At 38.1% G+C, this 17,753-nt stretch overlaps 1 protein-coding gene across 1 annotated transcript in view; it reads right to left on the bottom strand.

Annotated features, from left to right (window-relative positions):
• The window catches only part of COL13A1 (collagen type XIII alpha 1 chain), a 141,735-nt gene that overhangs the window by 33,071 nt on the left and 90,911 nt on the right, over positions 1 to 17,753 (bottom strand). The window contains exons 18-22 of the mRNA XM_075216711.1: positions 16,237 to 16,281; positions 11,082 to 11,108; positions 4,912 to 4,998; positions 3,046 to 3,099; positions 354 to 398 (exon numbers count right to left, since the gene is read on the bottom strand). Of these exons, the coding sequence (XP_075072812.1) occupies positions 354 to 398; positions 3,046 to 3,099; positions 4,912 to 4,998; positions 11,082 to 11,108; positions 16,237 to 16,281 (258 nt within the window). The remainder of the gene's footprint in view (positions 1 to 353; positions 399 to 3,045; positions 3,100 to 4,911; positions 4,999 to 11,081; positions 11,109 to 16,236; positions 16,282 to 17,753) is intronic.

Raw genomic sequence — 17,753 nt, 5'->3', positions numbered from 1 at the left:
TTAGATGTTACAACAGAAAATCATATACTTTTGAGATACCCAAAGCTTGAGCGGACGCTGCTGCGTGTACTCGAGATTGGCACTCCCTTACTATACATTTACTATGGGCATACGCCCAGTCGCCTACCTATTCCGCCCCTGAAATTGTAGACTGTCCTTTGCGCTCAAAGATGAATTGGACGTTGCTCCGTTCTCTAGCGTATGGTTCGTTTCTGAGCATGCACAGAGACATTTTTTACGAAAAATACAGCACGTATCGGCATTTATGTGCCTTCATGAATCAGGCCCGTTATTTTTATAATCCTGGCTTATTTTTATGTTTTATTCCCTTAATTAAAATGCATGTTACTCACTCTGGGTCCAGAAATGCCTTGTTCTCCTTTAGTTCCTGCAACGCCCTGTAGTCAAGACATAATTCAGTGGTAGTTACTTAAAACACTCTTGTTAACTACTCAAACTGGAGGCTGCCATTTTGGGGCCTAAGCAATATCACTTCATTAGGAGCTTGTGACATCACTGAAGCAGAAAGCACTTATTCACCAACAATGATTCCGCCACAAAGTTACTGCCTTTATTGTTTATAGGTAACATGAATAGTATAAGAGCTGTCTCACACAGCTTTAATTGTGCTTTTCACACCTTAAAATTAGCATGAAAAGTGCATTCGAATAAGGGAAAATAAGAGTAAATGGTGCCAAACCAACCAGTGCACTCTAAAATTTACAAATCATCAATTTAAATGTATCTGTCTAAACATAATGCGTTAGAAAACACAGTAAAACGGCATCAATAAAACACCGTGAAAACATGCATTAGTTTTCATATATTTCTATCCATTTTCCCATTGTGTATGTGTGAACAAATCTTAAATCTTTATCACAGTTCAACAGCTTTAAAAGAAGAATTAGTTACACATTGCTAATGATTAAGATTCAGGAGATGAAATGTTTGGTATTAAGGGAAAACAATAGTTAATTTGCATATGTAATTCAAAATGAACAAACTTAAATGAGATGTTCACTATTTTTTCAGTCAGATGCTAGATAACCAGATATTAAGGTGGAACGTGTTGTTTCCAATGACCACAGCACACACACAATATACACTTATGGTCAGGAGCATTTGTGTTGTGGTGCCATTTCTTGCACACTGCTTGCTCTATTTACTTGCGTTCACCACAAACTGAATGCTTTGGGGTCAATGGGGTGTCCATGATTTACCCCACCCCGCCAGCAAATTATTCACCACGTATCAACCGCCAGCACGTTTGACATTTCACTGGTGTTGAAGACAATGCCAGCTTGAATCGAATCAAATCTCTAGCTTAGGTTTGAAGTAACTTTATTATATGCTTATTTTCAACCACAGTCACCTTACTAGCAATTGGGAGATCAGACTATATAAATCACTGAGATTTAACACACAAGAACACTATTATGGAAAATGTGACTTATTTATTTTAAGTTTCAAAGCATAAAGACTCAAAGGCAGGGCCGTAACTAGGGCTGTGCGACAGGGGCGACCGCCCAGGGCGCAACGCTGAAGGGGGGGCGCAATTTAGAAATATTTTAGGTTAATTTGGTTAAAATTGAGGGCTAGGGGGGCGGCATTTGTCTTTCTCGCCCAGGGCGCTAGAATTCTAAGTTACGGCTCTGCTCAAAGGTCATATTGTGCTCTGTTTAATAAATGTGAAAATCCTATGTTGTTGTCATTCCAAAAAGTTCTAAATGCAACAGTCAGGTCTCATCTCTTAGTTGCTCTATTCACTCAATAGAGCTCCTTTTTCCAAACATGAAATCATTCAGGCTTGTACACCAAGTGCACCTAATTATCTGCCAAATGCATTTCAACATGCACATTAATTGTACAGTCAATTTACAGGTTGACAGATACCCTGGATAAAGTGCACAGTGGAAACAGACGACCACCCCCAGTTATTTGCATGGTTTATCTTCATTTGAAGCTACAATTAATAGCGAAGGGATCGCAGGACCCCACTTGTGCCCCTTTGGTTTGTTTGAAGGCTTTGATTATTTTGGCTGAATGTGATGTACTGCAAAAGCGCCACTAGAAGGTGATAAATGCCTCCCATTATAAGGATACGGTTGGGTTTCCTGAACTTTTGACCAGATTGAGCTCCACCCCTTTTGACTTTAGTAAATGGCTGTTTCACCTATCTGTACACCAGGGAATGCCTCCATTATGGCGCTGTCTTCACCCCGCTAACCCATTTAAATAATACCGTACCACAAAATTAAATCTAATTTTTTCACTTCAGTGAAAATCTTCTGCACTTGTCCCGATCCATCAAAGGGTGCGAACCTTTGCATCCTCTAAGGTGCCACAATCTTAGACCGCAAATCCGTGCACTTCCTCATAAAACTGGTGCATTTAGACATGTGACAGACTTTAGTGTTATCTATGTGAAACTGGAGAACTGTAGCCATAAACTCCCACAACTCTGTTTACGTACAAATAAATATAAATTATATATTATATAAATAATAAACCCACATAGAGATTTGATTGGCCAATTTGGTGATCTTGGAAGAAATCAGTGACATTGCACTTAAATTTGGATCAAAATTGATTTGTTATAATGGTGCATTGTGCAAATGACCTTCACCGACAAATCAGTAAGGTCATCTGCTTCCCTGGAAGCGAAGAGGAGTGTAGAGGCCAGACACATAGCAATCTGGTTGATCACTACAGCCCTCACACGTGTGACCAGTTTGGTCTGAGCAGTAATGATAATCTATAAGCAATCTTAACGCCCGGCCCTGGTCATGAACTTAGGCTGGATGGATGAGTTTAAGTCGGAGCCTAACAGCAACTGCTATGGGTCGTCTTTTTCTGTAACATTGGCCAACATGGACTGACTGACCCAGGATGCATTTCATAGACCTTTGATCAAGGGGCTGCGTTATCCTCTGGATATACATTGTATTTATTTAGATTCAATATCTAAGTTATTCTGGCTATAGTTAGAGGACATAAGCTACTAAACAGACAATTCATTCATTTTACAAGCCAGAAAGACCATACCTTGTCACCCTGCGTGCCTGGAATTCCAGGTTGGCCGACAACACCAGCGTCTCCCTAGAAAATTAAACGAGAGACACACAACAGACATGTTACATCCATATCTAATATCATACACAGATGCACAGCCAAAACTTACACGGGACTCCCAGCAAAATGCATGGAGCAAAGATGCACATTTTATTTAAGTACACAACACTATATATATATATATATATATATATATATATATATATATATATATATATATATATCCATATCTATATCTATTTTTATATATATATATATATATATATATATCTACGCTTGATCACGTCATTCAGCTATTAGAGCCATGCTCCTCCTCTGCTTAAATTTTTTTAAAGGACTTCAGCCAACCATTAGCACTGTTTCCACCATAGTAGCACATATATTTTAGAGGGACAACCGAAGCACAACAATCCAGTGCTATCAAGTGGTAGTTTTGTGCATTTTAAATAATTAGGCCATGACGTTATTGCAAATTCCAGGTGCAGCTTACATTTCAGATTTTATTGTTATTTTTATCTGACGGCTAATAAAAAAAAACAGTTGTAATAGAATTTTAGGAGGTGCCTAAAATGTTAAATCATTTCAGTGCTGGACCTTCTCCCTCTCCCAACTCATAGTCCTATTCTGCCTTTTTCATTTGTCCGCGCAGAAATACAAGCACGGCTCACATGTACACCAAACTCAATCCTAATACAATGTAAAATGTACAGAGAGCTGCTTTTGTTCTTCGACCTTTTCCCATCTTTTGTGTTACGATAAAAATAATGTAAAACCAAAGACAAGAAAAGAAAGCGTTGTCTTTCTGCTTTACAAAAGGCCGGTTTGTCATATTTTGGCCTTCAAAGAAAAGGAAAAATTCTTAGACCTGTCTATCACAAAGGTTCAACTACATCCTGGCTCTTTGTGATCACACTAACAAGATCATCCAAACCTGATCAAAGGGATTTATATCTGATAGAGGATGTTTAACACTACATAGTGAGTTTTATTCATATTTCTAGAAACTCCTTTCTCTGTGATCTAAAGTGAAATATGAATCACTTATCAGACGAATTACGAAAAGACAAAGTTCAACAGTTAGAGCCATCTTTTACGCAGAAATCTGTGAGGCACAGTCAGGGGAGGGCTGGCAAACGTTAGCCCGGGGGCAAGACTCGGCTCTGCAGCCTATTAGGAACATATTAAAGGGAAAGAAGTGCAGGTGGTCCAGTAACCCAACCGAAGGTAGCCCACTATGGGACCGGCCTGGGGGGCAGTTGCCCCCTTGCCCAGCTAGACCCCTGAATCTATCATGAATTTAACCAGTTAACACATTTTTCTAAAATAGTTCATAAGCTTTATTATCGTAATTCTACAATTATACAACAACACTTTGTTAATATCTATGGTATTTTTAAAACATTTTATAAACGAAAAAAAAAAGAATATACTTATCATTTATTTATTTTAGTTTTTATATATTTATGGAATCTCTATGATGCGGTTATTATACAATGGTGCACTGCTTCCGTATTTCATATATTGGTGGAAACATCACCAAGCACAGAAAAAAACAATGCTAAATAACATTAGTAATAATAATAATAATAATAATAATAATAGTAATAATAATTCTGCCATATTAACAAATACTTGATAAAAAATTAGTAAATAGAGAAGAAACATTATTATTTTGAATAAACATATTTTTAAGTACAAAAATACTCTTAAAAATATTTAAAAAAATATGAAAATCTATATGATCGATTTCCTTAAAAAACTGTATATAGGCTTTAAATGTCATCTATCTATTGACCATGTAAAGCTGCAAGGTCTCACGTGCTCATTAGATGTACCAACCTTTGGTCCCAGAGGTCCTGGCAGGCCTGGAACACCAGGTTCTCCTTTAACTCCACCAAGTGCATTGCCAGTATCACCCTTGTCACCCTGCATAGAAACATTTCTGACTTGTTAGCGTTTTCCACACCCTCACCATTTTTATTTTATGTCTGCAAAAACAGTAGAAAACTCTTGCACACCAGGGGTCTGACGTAGAGTTGACTACAAGTTCCACTGATCAGCGCCAAAAGCACTTTTAGCCAAGCGTCCGTCTCAGTTTGCACCCCGACCAACACGGATCTCCCCGATGCACCTTTCTGCGCTTAGAGAGGTGGAATGGGGAAGGCAGTGGGTGAACCTAGCCATGTAAAGGCATGTTCATGCACTTTACATGCTATGCTGAAAGCAGCCGCGGATTGGTCTCTAGGAGACATATCTTTTGCGGGTGATTTCTCCTGGTGCAACAGACCTTGTTGTATTACAAAAAGAAGTAAAAAAATAATTCAATTTTAAAAAAAGGTTTTCACCCCTCTCAAACAACTTCACCAACCCTAGTGCTGATTTTTACATTAATTTATTCATTTTTTTATCTGCTTTATGGGGCCGCTGTGGCTGATACAAAGTGTATCATGCACACCGGCCCATAAGGCAGATAAAGCGGTGTGTTTGTGCAATTTGCATAGTATTCTGAGCCAATTACGGGATGCAGTTTACACTTACGATTTCAGTTTACATTGCATCCAACTCTACATCTAGCCCCAAATTGGTAAAAGTGCAGAGTTCTCCAAGTGGGTAACAATTACTAAGCAAGTATCAAGTAGCAAATACAAGAAAAAGCAAATTGACTTTATTGTGTATCAATGTTTCACATTGATACACACGGTGCCGTAGTGGCCGTAGTGGTTAGCACTTCTGCCTTACAGCACTAGGGTAATGAGTTCAATTCCTGACCATGGCCTTATTTGTGAGGAGTTTGTATGTTCTCCCCGTGTTTGCGTAGGTTTCCTCCGGGTGCTCCGGTTTCCTCCCACACTCCCAAAAAAACATACTGGTAGGTTCATTGGCTGCTAACAAATTGACCCTAGTGTGTGTGTGTGTGTGTGTGTGTGTGTGTGTGTCTGTTAGGGAATTTAGACTGTAAGCCCCAATGAAGCAGGGACTGATGTGAGTGAGTTCTCTGTACAGCGCTGCAGAATTAGTGGCGCTATATAAACAAATGGTGGTGATGATGATGATGTATCTAATAAAGTCAAATTGCCATTGAAGAACCAGAATTCTGTGGGATATCTTTACTGTCATTTTATGTCTGAACAGAGACTAACAATATATCCAGCATACAAGATAAGAGACGTTGTGGATTGGCATGGATGAGAATTGATTGAGGGACAAATCACTAAAACCTTGCACTGGCGCTGGAACTTGTAGACAGGTTGCAGCTACACAACTGTAATAATACAAATCCTGGGAAATGTACTGTCGAAGATATTTTATTGAGAACACAGGGAGCAGTTTGTTTTCTACACAAACCAATACGCTACAGAGAATCCATTCTTTCTTTCAGTTAACATGAAACCGTCTTTAGGGCTCAGACACACAAGCATTGAAAAATAACACTAGTTAAAAGTGTGGACAAAACATTATACTTTGTCCTTAATTTAATGGAGTTTTGGATGCGCTATAATTAATGTGTCTCAATGATTCCCTGCAGCTTAAGGTACTATGAACTTAATGTGCGTTCCCACTAGAGATGGGCGGGTCCGGTTCTCCGAGAACCGAACCCACCCGAACTTTGGGTATCCGAGTACCGAGCTGAGCAGCTCGGTACTCTCCCGCCAATTCCGAATCCAAATCGAGGCCGAACGTCATTGTGACGTCGTCGGATCTCGGGACTCGGTTCTCGCGATACTTCAACTTTATAAATACACGCCTCCACAGCAATCCATCGCCATTTGACAGAGGGAGAGAGCAGGGTGTAGTCATAGGCTAATTAGAGCAGGGACAGAGAAAGAATACAATATTGTTCTTGCAATTGCTCTAACCAAAATCGCTAGTGCAGAGAGGAGGATAGAGGTTTATTATTTTTTCTTCATATTTGGCACTCCCCAGCGCTTTTGGGTTGTCCCCCATAATTGTGCATTAATATTTCTGGCTGTCAAAAGTCATATCTGTCAGCAGTATCTACTCAATAAATGTTAGCACTCCTCAGTGTTTTTGGGGTGTCCTCTCTAATTGTGCATTAATATTTCTGGCTGTCAAAAGTCATATCTGTCAGCAGTATCTACTCAATAAATGTTAGCACTCCTCAGTGTTTTTGGGGTGTCCTCTCTAATTGTGCATTAATATTTCTGGCTGTCAAAAGTCATATCTGTCAGCAGTATCTACTCAATAATTTTAAGCACTCCTCAGTGTTTTTGGGGTGTCCTCTCTAATTGTGCATTAATATTTCTGGCTGTCAAAAGTCATATCTGTCAGCAGTATCTACTCAATAATTTTAAGCACTCCTCAGTGTTTTTGGGGTGTCCTCTCTAATTGTGCATTAATATTTCTGGCTGTCAAAAGTCATATCTGTCAGCAGTATCTACTAAATAATTTTTAGCACACCTCAGTGTTTTTGGGGTGTCCTCCCTAATTGTGCATTAATATTTCTGGCTGTCAAAAGTCATATCTGTCAGCAGTATCTACTGAATAATTTTTAGCACTCCTCAGTGTTTTTGGGGTGTCCTCCCTAATTGTGCATTAATATTTCTGGCTGTCAAAAGTCATATCTGTCAGCAGTATCTACTAAATAATTTTTAGCACTCCTCAGTGTTTTTGGGGTGTCCTCCCTAATTGTGCATTAATATTTCTGGCTGTCAAAAGTCATATCTGTCAGCAGTATCTACTAAATAATTTTTAGCACTCCTCAGTGTTTTTGGGGTGTCCTCCCTAATTGTGCATTAATATTTCTGGCTGTCAAAAGTCATATCTGTCAGCAGTATCTACTAAATAATTTTTAGCACTCCTCAGTGCTTTTGGGGTGTCCTCCCTAATTGTGCATTAATATTTCTGGCTGTCAAAAGTCATAACTGTCAGCAGAATCTACTAAATAATTTTTAGCACTCCTCAGTGCTTTTGGGGTGTCCTCCCTAATTGTGCATTAATATTTCTGGCTGTCAAAAGTCATAACTGTCAGCAGAATCTACTAAATAATTTTTAGCACTCCCCAGTGGTTTGCGCTCAGAATGGATTCAAAGCAGTCCACATATGATCTAAATGAGCAACCAGGTTCTGTCACCAGTCCTGATGTTAGTGTTCCCAGTACGTCATCTGGCCAAGGCGATGTCAAACAACAGAGTGTTTTCAAATTAGTGCAAAAAACAAAAACCAAAAAAAAATTTACTGTATTGAAGCGAAAAAGAAGTGTAACTGAGCAAAAGTTAAGTGACGATAAAAAAAAAATTGCAAGCATGCCATTCTACACACGCAGTGGCAAAGAGAGAATGAGGCCTTCACCTTTGGCTATTAGTGGCAGATCCCAAAAAGTTACCCAGCCTACAATTGGTGCGCAACTACTGTTACGCGTCAAAGCCGAGCTGCAAGATAACAGTGAGGCATTACAGGAGAATATTTGCTCTGATTCACAAATGACAACAATCCCTGTGGAGAGTCCATCCAACAGTGGGATGTCTAATCGTGAGCATTCTGCTGATGTGTGCCTTAATAGCCCGAGTGTAGCCGGTGATACCCAAATTGAGGATGCCACTTTGGAATTAGAAGAGGATGAGGGGGAGATTTGTGTAGGCGACGAGGGCGCTAATGATGATGTTGATGATTATGATGCAGACAGATACCAAATTGCCTTTCTCAATTTCTATTTATATTCTAGATTATATAACGGCTGAATAGTTTTCTATTTTACTCCTAGTGGAGAGAGGATCTGATGCAGACAGATACCAAACTGCTTTTGTCCATTTCAATTTATATTGTACAGTATATAACGGCTGAATTTATTAGTATTTTATACAAGTGGAGGGGGGCCTAGAGAGACAGAAACCAAACTGGCTTTCTCCATGTCAATTAATATTGTACAGTCTATAACGGCTGGATTTTTTGGTATTTTATACAAGTGGAGGGGGGCCTAGAGAGACAGAAACCAAACTGGCTTTCTCCATGTCAATTAATATTGTACCGTCTATAATGGCTGAATTTTTGGTTTTTTTAAAAAAGTGGAGGGGGGCCTATAGAGACAGAAAGCAAACTGTCTTTTTCCATTTCTTTGTATATTTAACTATAAGTGTAGGGTGTAATATACATCCAAAGACGATGGCTGCATTGCCAATATGCATAGATGGAGAGGAAGACAATCTGTTTTGTGTGTAGAATAAATGAAGGCCTACCAACGAAGAATTAAACAGTTTTTTTGGATGATTTATTACCTCAACAATTAGATTACTTATCTCTAAAACAGTTGGAGCACTAAATTGGGTTATTTTAGGCCCAAAAACATGTATTTTCCAACAAAATAGCAAAACAAAACCAAACAAAACCAAAACCAAAACCAAAACACGCAATGGCGGTTTTGCAAAACCAAAACCAAAACCAAAACACGACGGTAATCCAGATCCAAAACCGAATCCAAAACCAAAACACGGGGGTCAGTGACCATCTCTAGTTCCCACACAGCTTCTTTGTATTTCACAAAACAAAATTAACGTTTAGCGAACCAAAGCGCATGCTTATCAGAAAGTGTGTGTACAGTAATAATACATTTTTTGAGGGCTGTCAGTGTCAAAGAACATTTAATAGGCTTTAAGAATGTGTATTAAACACTTAGAGCTTGAGTCATTAAGATAAAGGAGAGCAAAGCATAAAAAAGGAGTAACTTTGCACCTGGGAAAACCATGTTGCATTGGAGGGGGAGTTAAATTTAAAATGTGGGGACAGATTTATAGTTGGGATAGGGCATGTCCTAGATCAACTTTAAATTTCAGTGTAAAAATAAAGCTATCAAGTATTCGTGTGCTAGATGAAAAAAAAGCCAGTATTTAACTTATTTGCACAATAATAAACTAATTTGCACCCCTTGCATTGTAATATGGTTTGGTCCAGTAGCAAACTTCCTCTTTTTTTGCATTGCTCTCCTTAATGACTCAAGCCCTCAACATCAACACCTATATGTACAAAGCTTTATATTTTAAATTCAGGAAAAAATGATGTCCATTGCAATAATGTATCTAATCAATACAGGAACGGGATTTAAAAAGTAAATTATTGCTGCCTTCCAGTGGTCATATATATATATATATATATATATATATATATATATATATATATATATATATATATATATGTATGATCATTGAGTGTCTCCTTCTACAGTCACTGTGAGGAGCACTGCTAGATACATGCAGTAAACAATTTAATGAATAGAAGAATGATTTAGGGGGATTTGTTAAATGTTTTTCATATTTTAGACATGGTGCTCCAAATTACGGTAAAACTCTGAGCATTCCGGATAATAGATGCTACAGAAGGCTGCAGTTGTGCACATGAAGGACAAATGTGGATATTTACATACAAACGTTTCTATAAAACTGTACCTCTCTTCTAATCTATGGATTGTGTTATTAGGGAAAGAATACAAATTATCTCCTGTGTGATTGATAAATTCCTTCTTTTTTTTTTTGTCCAAAGACATTTTCAAGCCTTTCACTTTATTTCACTCATCAAACAACATCCTTGAAATGTAAGAAGAAAGTGGTTTATCACACAGAGACGACTACATAAGCTGCTGCTATAAATATCTCAGCGGACGTTCACCGTCCCCTGCACACAGTGGGACTTTACCCTCTCGCAGCGGTTATGCTTCAATATAACACTGCAGAAACTGGCATTGACAAGTCTTACAAAGAAGAAGGACAAAAAATTGACTGTATACTTTACTGATTATACAAAGCCTATCACTCAAAATTTTAGAAGATTTATCAATGGTAGGTAAAGTTGTTATTCACAGTCAAGGACACAATATTAAAACACTGAATAATAAAAAAAAATAACTATTAAACGTTTTGCCAGATGTTCTGCATAGTGATTTATAGCATTAGCAGCGACAAAGTGTCAGCAAAGTACATTTCTGCCCCAAAGTGATTTTTTGTTTTGAAATAGATAAAAACAATGAGTTTTATAGGAAAATGCAAATCATACAAGTATACCTTTGCTCCTGAAACTCCAGGATCTCCCTAAAGGAATGCATAAAAAGAAGCTCGGGTTATTTCATGTAACAAAACAACAACAGATTTTACAGTGGATAAAACTCATTGTTAAAACATAAAATGATTTTTACTTTGGACTAGGAGTTAGTATTATCATCATTATTATCCTTTATTTATGTAGTTATGCTCACGTCGAAGCACTGATAAAGCTGAGATCCAAGCAGTTGTAGAGCGTGTTTTAAAACTTCTACAGTCATCTGAAGGACATCAGAAGTACTTTGTGAGAATGACATCTAATAATTCATTAGGAAACAATGACTGAGGCACTTTATGAGAATGCAGCCTATCAAGAAAACCACAACCACATGACTGAAACCGACTGAATTGTTAGGCCACATTCTCACCGATGTTGATTCAATCCACAATATGGCTGACTCCATTTTGAGAAAACTAACTTTTGCTAAGGGGTAAATTTACTAAACTGCAGGTTTGGAAAAGTGGAGATGTTGCCTATAGCAACCAATCAGATTCTAGTTATCATTTATTTAGTACATTCTACACAATGACAGCTGGAATCTGATTGGTTGCTATAAGCAACATCTCCACTTTTTCAGATCCACAGTATAGTCAATATACCTTCAAGTCTTTGAGGTGACTGTGGAAATTTTAAGATATGTTCTACAACATGAGCTGCCTTAACAGTGATTCAATATCATACAAAATAAAACCCCCTTCAATATGCATAACAACTAGACAAGCCCTATAATTGTACAATCAGTACAAGTTAAACTTATTCAACCTCCATTTTGTAGAGATAATAGAAATTAAGTTGCTTATTTACCTAAAACGCTTACCATCGTTTTCTTAAAGCAGCAATCCCATGCAAAAAAATATTAAAATTATTTTTCTTGTTTTTATTTTACATAAATCATTGTGGCAGGCAATAAGAAGAATCTTGGAATTTAGCATTTTCCTTGGTTTGTTTCTTCAGCCTGCTATTAATTATTTAAAATTCTGCCATTTGACTACCATGGCAACCACAGTCACATGGCCCATAATGTAATAATCCGAGCTCTGTCTGCACTGGAAAATCCTCCCTTCCTTCTCACTCCTCTGCCTTCACATGACAAGTTGAGCATCTAAGTATTTGCCTGTTTGACTGGCAGCCATACTAGACTCCCCTTCAGATGCTACTTTAAAAAGGTACTTAACTTGCTACTTAAAGAAATTAATATAAACCCTCTATTTGGGATTGCGGCTTTAAGCATGTATGTTCAATTTGTTCAGTTTAGATCAAACTGGACCACATCATGGCGTGTGTGTGGAGCCAAAACACCATTGATCATCAGCTAATATCTGAAACTAATGAAAAATACAATAGCTTGAAGGACTGCCTGTATATGGACAGCTTTTCACCCCTCCCAAATATATCTTTTCATCCTTCTACACAAGCCTTCAAAGACTCACCTTTGCTCCTCCCACATATTCCTATTTCCTCTTTCTAAATTTGTACAATCATATAGAATGGACAAAGCATGTGGGCCGTCTTATTACAAAAGCAGGGAACTATGCAAGATGCTTTAAAATATGAAACCTTCAATAGCACTATCGGATCTTATTTACAGTGGATCTAAACATTTGCTTAGCTAGAGTTCAGGAACATTTGTGGAGACAGCTGTTGGCCAGTAAAGTAAAGCTTTGCTCACCCCTACACCAGAAATGTCACAACCCGCCTGTTCCGGGCCTGTGATGGAATCTCTGGCATCTAGGTGGACTAAGCCTTTTCAGGACTCAGATTGGGGAATGCAGAACATGGTGTCACTAAGGAAAGGTTCAGGCCTTTCTCCACTAGACAAATCCAAACAAATTGCAACGTGGACTTCAGAAATTATTCGCACTACAAGCAAAGGTAACTGGACTATTCCTGAACAATTCCTAAACAGGCATTTGTTTAAAAACAATGTTTATACAGATTCTGCTTTCTAACTTACTTAGAAATGATAACTGTGGCTTATGCACTAATATCTCAGGGAAATTAGAATATGGATTCTGTTTGCTGAATGCTAATATAACGGCACCAGGGACCCTCCATTCATCCTCTGCTTATATATGTCTGTTGAAGCAGTGTAAACGTCGGTTCCTGTCACACTACAGCAGACACGTTCTATGAACAATTGATGCAGCATTCATAGAACATATTCACAGCAGTTTGACAGGAACACCAACATTGACACTGCTTGCCACATACACACATAAAGAGAGGATAAATGCAGAGTACAGTTATATGCTGGGCACAGGAAAATACAGTAGAGTTCCCAGTTACCATCATTACAGTGACCATATACAAAGATGGAATTTAATAAAAGGTGAGATAAAAACATATATATGTATTTATATATGTATTATCAGTTAACAAATGTTGCCTTAAATTAGAGATGTTCACTGACCCCCGTGTTTTGGATCTGGATTAAGTTCGTGTTTTGGTTTTAGCAAAACCGCCATTGCGTGTTTTGGTTTTGGTTCCCGATTTTTTTTTGCTAAAATCACATAATTTGGCTCTTTTTTATCCCTTATATTATTATTAACCTCAATAACATTAATTTCCAATCATTTCCAGGCAATTTTTGTCAAGTGACAAGACACTGCTACCCCTCCTGTTTCTGTATGAGCAATGGCACTGAACAATGTCACTGGAGACTGGAGAGTGACAGGAACACTGCTACCCCATCTGTTTATGTATAAGCATTGGCACTGAACAATGTCACTGGAGACTGGAGAGTGACAGGAACAGTGACACCCCTGTTTCTGTGTGAGCAATGGCGCTGGATCGCCTGGGGAGGTACTTACGGAATCCAAAACCCGTGAGATCCGACAACGCAAAAATGACGATTTGCCTTGATTCAGATCCAAGGATGCGCAAAAGTATCGAGCTGGCTCGCGAGCTTATTCAGATCACCTAAGTTCGGGTGGGCTCGGTTTTCAGAAAACCGAGCCTGAGCATCTCTACCTTAAATGGAGTATATTTGAAGTGATCACATGGGATGCATCCCGGGGATTATAGGTACAGCTGTGATGGAGCACCATGTCTAAAATATGAAACACATTTTAACCTGATTAATATAGGTTTATAAATGGAAGCTCACAGCCTTATTCAATATATATCTGGTTATATTCAAGTACTGTAATAAAGCTGGAACAAAGGCTGCTTATATTATATCCAGATCTTCTGTATGTAGAATTTCATGGGTGTTTCTGGCATAGGTGTGACAGCCACAGGGTTCATCCCCTGAGAATCAGCAAGAAAAAGGCTTGTACTCTATTTCTATCCACCTGGGGCACTAGCCGCCCTACTTTTGTTTAGTTTTCATTTAGAACTCCATTTATATATCTAAAAATGTAAATTAGATTATGTATATTTGTAGTTCCTCTTTTAAGATAAATACAAACGTCCATTTCCCAGCATTCTCCACGAACGTGTCACGGTAATTACAGGTACTGCGATGTTTATGCAGGCAAGTTCTGCCAGGACAGATTCTGACATGATGTGATTTTATCTGTCTGTATCTTATTGGATGTAAACGAATAAGAGTGCCATCACTTGCAGGTGACATCATAGTGTTCCTGCTTTTAACAAGCTAACATGGTAAAATAGGAAAACGAGTAGACAAATGTGATCTCTAATGTGGGGTATCCAATATACACACTGTGTATAAAGAAGTTTTAAATATGAAAAATAAACAATGAAAGCGTCACGGATACGAATTAGAAAATGGAGAAAAGACAATCAAAGTTCTCAGTGTTCCCAATGAAGTCCTGTCACAGCAGAGCAAGGAAAGGTTTTTATACAAGTTTCACAATTGAGTTAATCTGCATTTTACAAACTCCTGGGGGTATATTTACTAATCTACGGGTTTGAAAAAGTGGAGATGTTGTCCATAGCAACCAGATTATAACTGTCATTTTGTAGAATGCACTAAATAAATAACAGCTGGAATCTGATTGGTTGCTATAGGCAACACCTCCACTTTTTTTTAAAGCTGCAGTTTAGTAAATATACCCACTGGGGTTGAAATGTATCAAAAGTCAATTATGTGAGCGCCACTCATTGCATGTGGTTTTCAGCCCCAAACTGCAGTATTTACTATCTTGTGGTTTGGAGGCTGAAAAAACCGCAAGCAATGTGTGGCGGTATGAATACTCCCAAACTGCATGTGGTTTATAGTGAGACACAAGCAATTTTGGCCAAACCGCCAAAAAAAAGGCAGTATAAGTGTGGCCCCCATCAATAAATAATTGTTGCCCCATCAACCATAAATTATGATTTCTCTATAAGATAATCATCAATGAATATTGCCCCCTTAACCTATAATTAATGACTGTTCTCATAACCAATATGTTTATTGTGGCTCCTCCTGTGCTCCACATGTGGTTTGAGCTATCTCAAACAGATCTAATAAATCTGCCTCCTTTCTGGTGCATTTATAAATCGCCATTTCAAAATATCAGGAGGGCGCTTTCAAACATAGAGTTTTATCTGCAATTTTTGCTTTAGTAAATCCCACCTTTGCAAACCGCACATAAAATTGTCAAAAAACATCCCTAGTCAGCTACAGTTATCTGAACAGAGATTACATATTTGTGATTCTTTCCCATTTGTAAACCAAGCCTATTGTATTTAAATAAAACATTGAGATAAAAACAAACAAAGCAACAAGTAACATCACATTTCTCAAGTCAACACAGCATTTAGGAATGTGCCTTTTAGGCTATAAGTCTTGGGCAGTTACTGTGAATTATTAGGAGATGAATGGTTGATAAAGGTCAATGAGGAGGATGATATATGATTAATGAAGGAAGGTAAAGTTAAAGGAATGTTTGGGTCATACCTCTCAACTTTCAGAAACAGAAATCAGGGGGGAAGCTAAAGAAAAAGAGGACACAAATTAGGGTTACAGAACCACACAGGGAGTGGAAAGTGGTATGAATAGTATGACTAGTGGTAAAGTCTGAGGACCAGTATAGAGAAGTGGGAGGTGTGAGAGAGGTGGGTCATTGGGGGAGAAGGAAGGATGCAAAGAGACAGCGTAATGTCAGCTGAGAGGTACACTGGGGATTCTAGGTTTAGAACTACAATCCGTTCCTATTAAAAAGATACCTTTGCTCCATGTTTCCCTGGCATTCCGGGCATGCCTCTTTCTCCCTAAGGTGGAGAGAAAGGAAAGAGAAGGGGATAGAGTAAGTCTAAGCAGACTGAGTTAGTTTGATGTTACTAAGTGTTTGGGGCAGAATCGATGAGTTAAAAGAAAATATATCATAGAAATTTAAATCTGTTTAATGGAAAGAGTAAAGTTCCGTATAAACGGCTAATGAGGCCAACTGTATTAGGCAGCTCATTTTAGGGGCACGGAACATATGCAGAGCAGTGTATGCTCTAAAAATTATAAGTGAACGCATCCAAAATGAGTGATTGTACACAACTGTTCATGCCCCTCAATCCAAGACAATCACCTCCGTTACTTACTCAGAAAAATAGTCGGCTGGTGTATATCAAGTGGAATAAAATGGAAATTAAAAGAGAAAAAGTAAACTTATATTGTATACTATTTTAAGTACACTTTCATAATACAAGACATGCATCAGTGCTAGGATTTGTTTGAACTATCACCTTATTATTAAATTGCATTATGGGTCACAAATCTTGGTGTCCTTGGTATTTATACAATAAATCATCTCTTCTGTACGTCAGATAGCCCCTGGCATTTTCAGCTTTTAGACGCTCTCCTATTTGTGTATATATTGTAGGGCTACCTATTAAGTGTCAACCTTAGATACAATCAGAGTACTACCCCTGCCCCCTTCCTTACCCCCCACGCTTTGATCTCTTAAAAAATTCAACACCTCAGCGGTATTAGCAGTGCTTCTGATCTAAAGGTCTCTCTATTTACCACCGTTCTTGGCATTTTTGCCATCTTGTGTTCTTCGTACTAACTGGTTCGTCCCAAGACTTTATTCATTTAATACTATTGTCATGAATGTGCCCTGATGGCAAGAACTCATAAGATAAGTCGATAAATAAAGGACCCTATGGAATCTGCTTTGTGTGAGTCGGCTAGTTCCACTATCACTCTGCAACACTGGGAGACTGATGGATAAAGTTCTGCACAATTCATTGATCAAACCACAGTAGTGCAGTACAATACATTTCCACCAGGGGGTAGTATTAGATAAGAATCTTATCCAAACTACAGATCAATCAACTCTGAACACGCTGTTACTGCATTTATGTTATGCTTCTAGGTTTGTAAATCATCTGAAATGAGAAACTTGTCTCTAATCATGCATCGGTCGGATGTCCAGAATTAGTAATATTATCAGATTTTAAAAAGCCTTCGTCTGACCTGCAGTAGACATCATCAGGTGTTTTCTATTTAACGGTGACTGACTCAGGGGTATTTCATTTCAAGCCAGATTAAGTACATCCCCATCAACAGTATAAAAAACAAAGAGGCCATAGCTTTGGCAATTAGCATTTCAGTGTGAGATTGTTTGCATAAGGCATATCAAATGTACAAAGCAGTAGCCTAAAGCTCAGTTGTCCTGAACAGATTTGACATTGCCTAATCTAATGGCTTATAGCAACTTTTATTGACAGACTTTAAACCTTAATGTAAA

The sequence above is a fragment of the Mixophyes fleayi genome, chromosome 6 (assembly GCF_038048845.1).
Source record: "Mixophyes fleayi isolate aMixFle1 chromosome 6, aMixFle1.hap1, whole genome shotgun sequence".
In the NCBI taxonomy this organism is placed as follows: domain Eukaryota; kingdom Metazoa; phylum Chordata; class Amphibia; order Anura; family Limnodynastidae; genus Mixophyes; species Mixophyes fleayi.
Note: the sequence above shows the minus strand (reverse complement) of the source record. Positions and strands in the feature narration are given on the sequence as shown.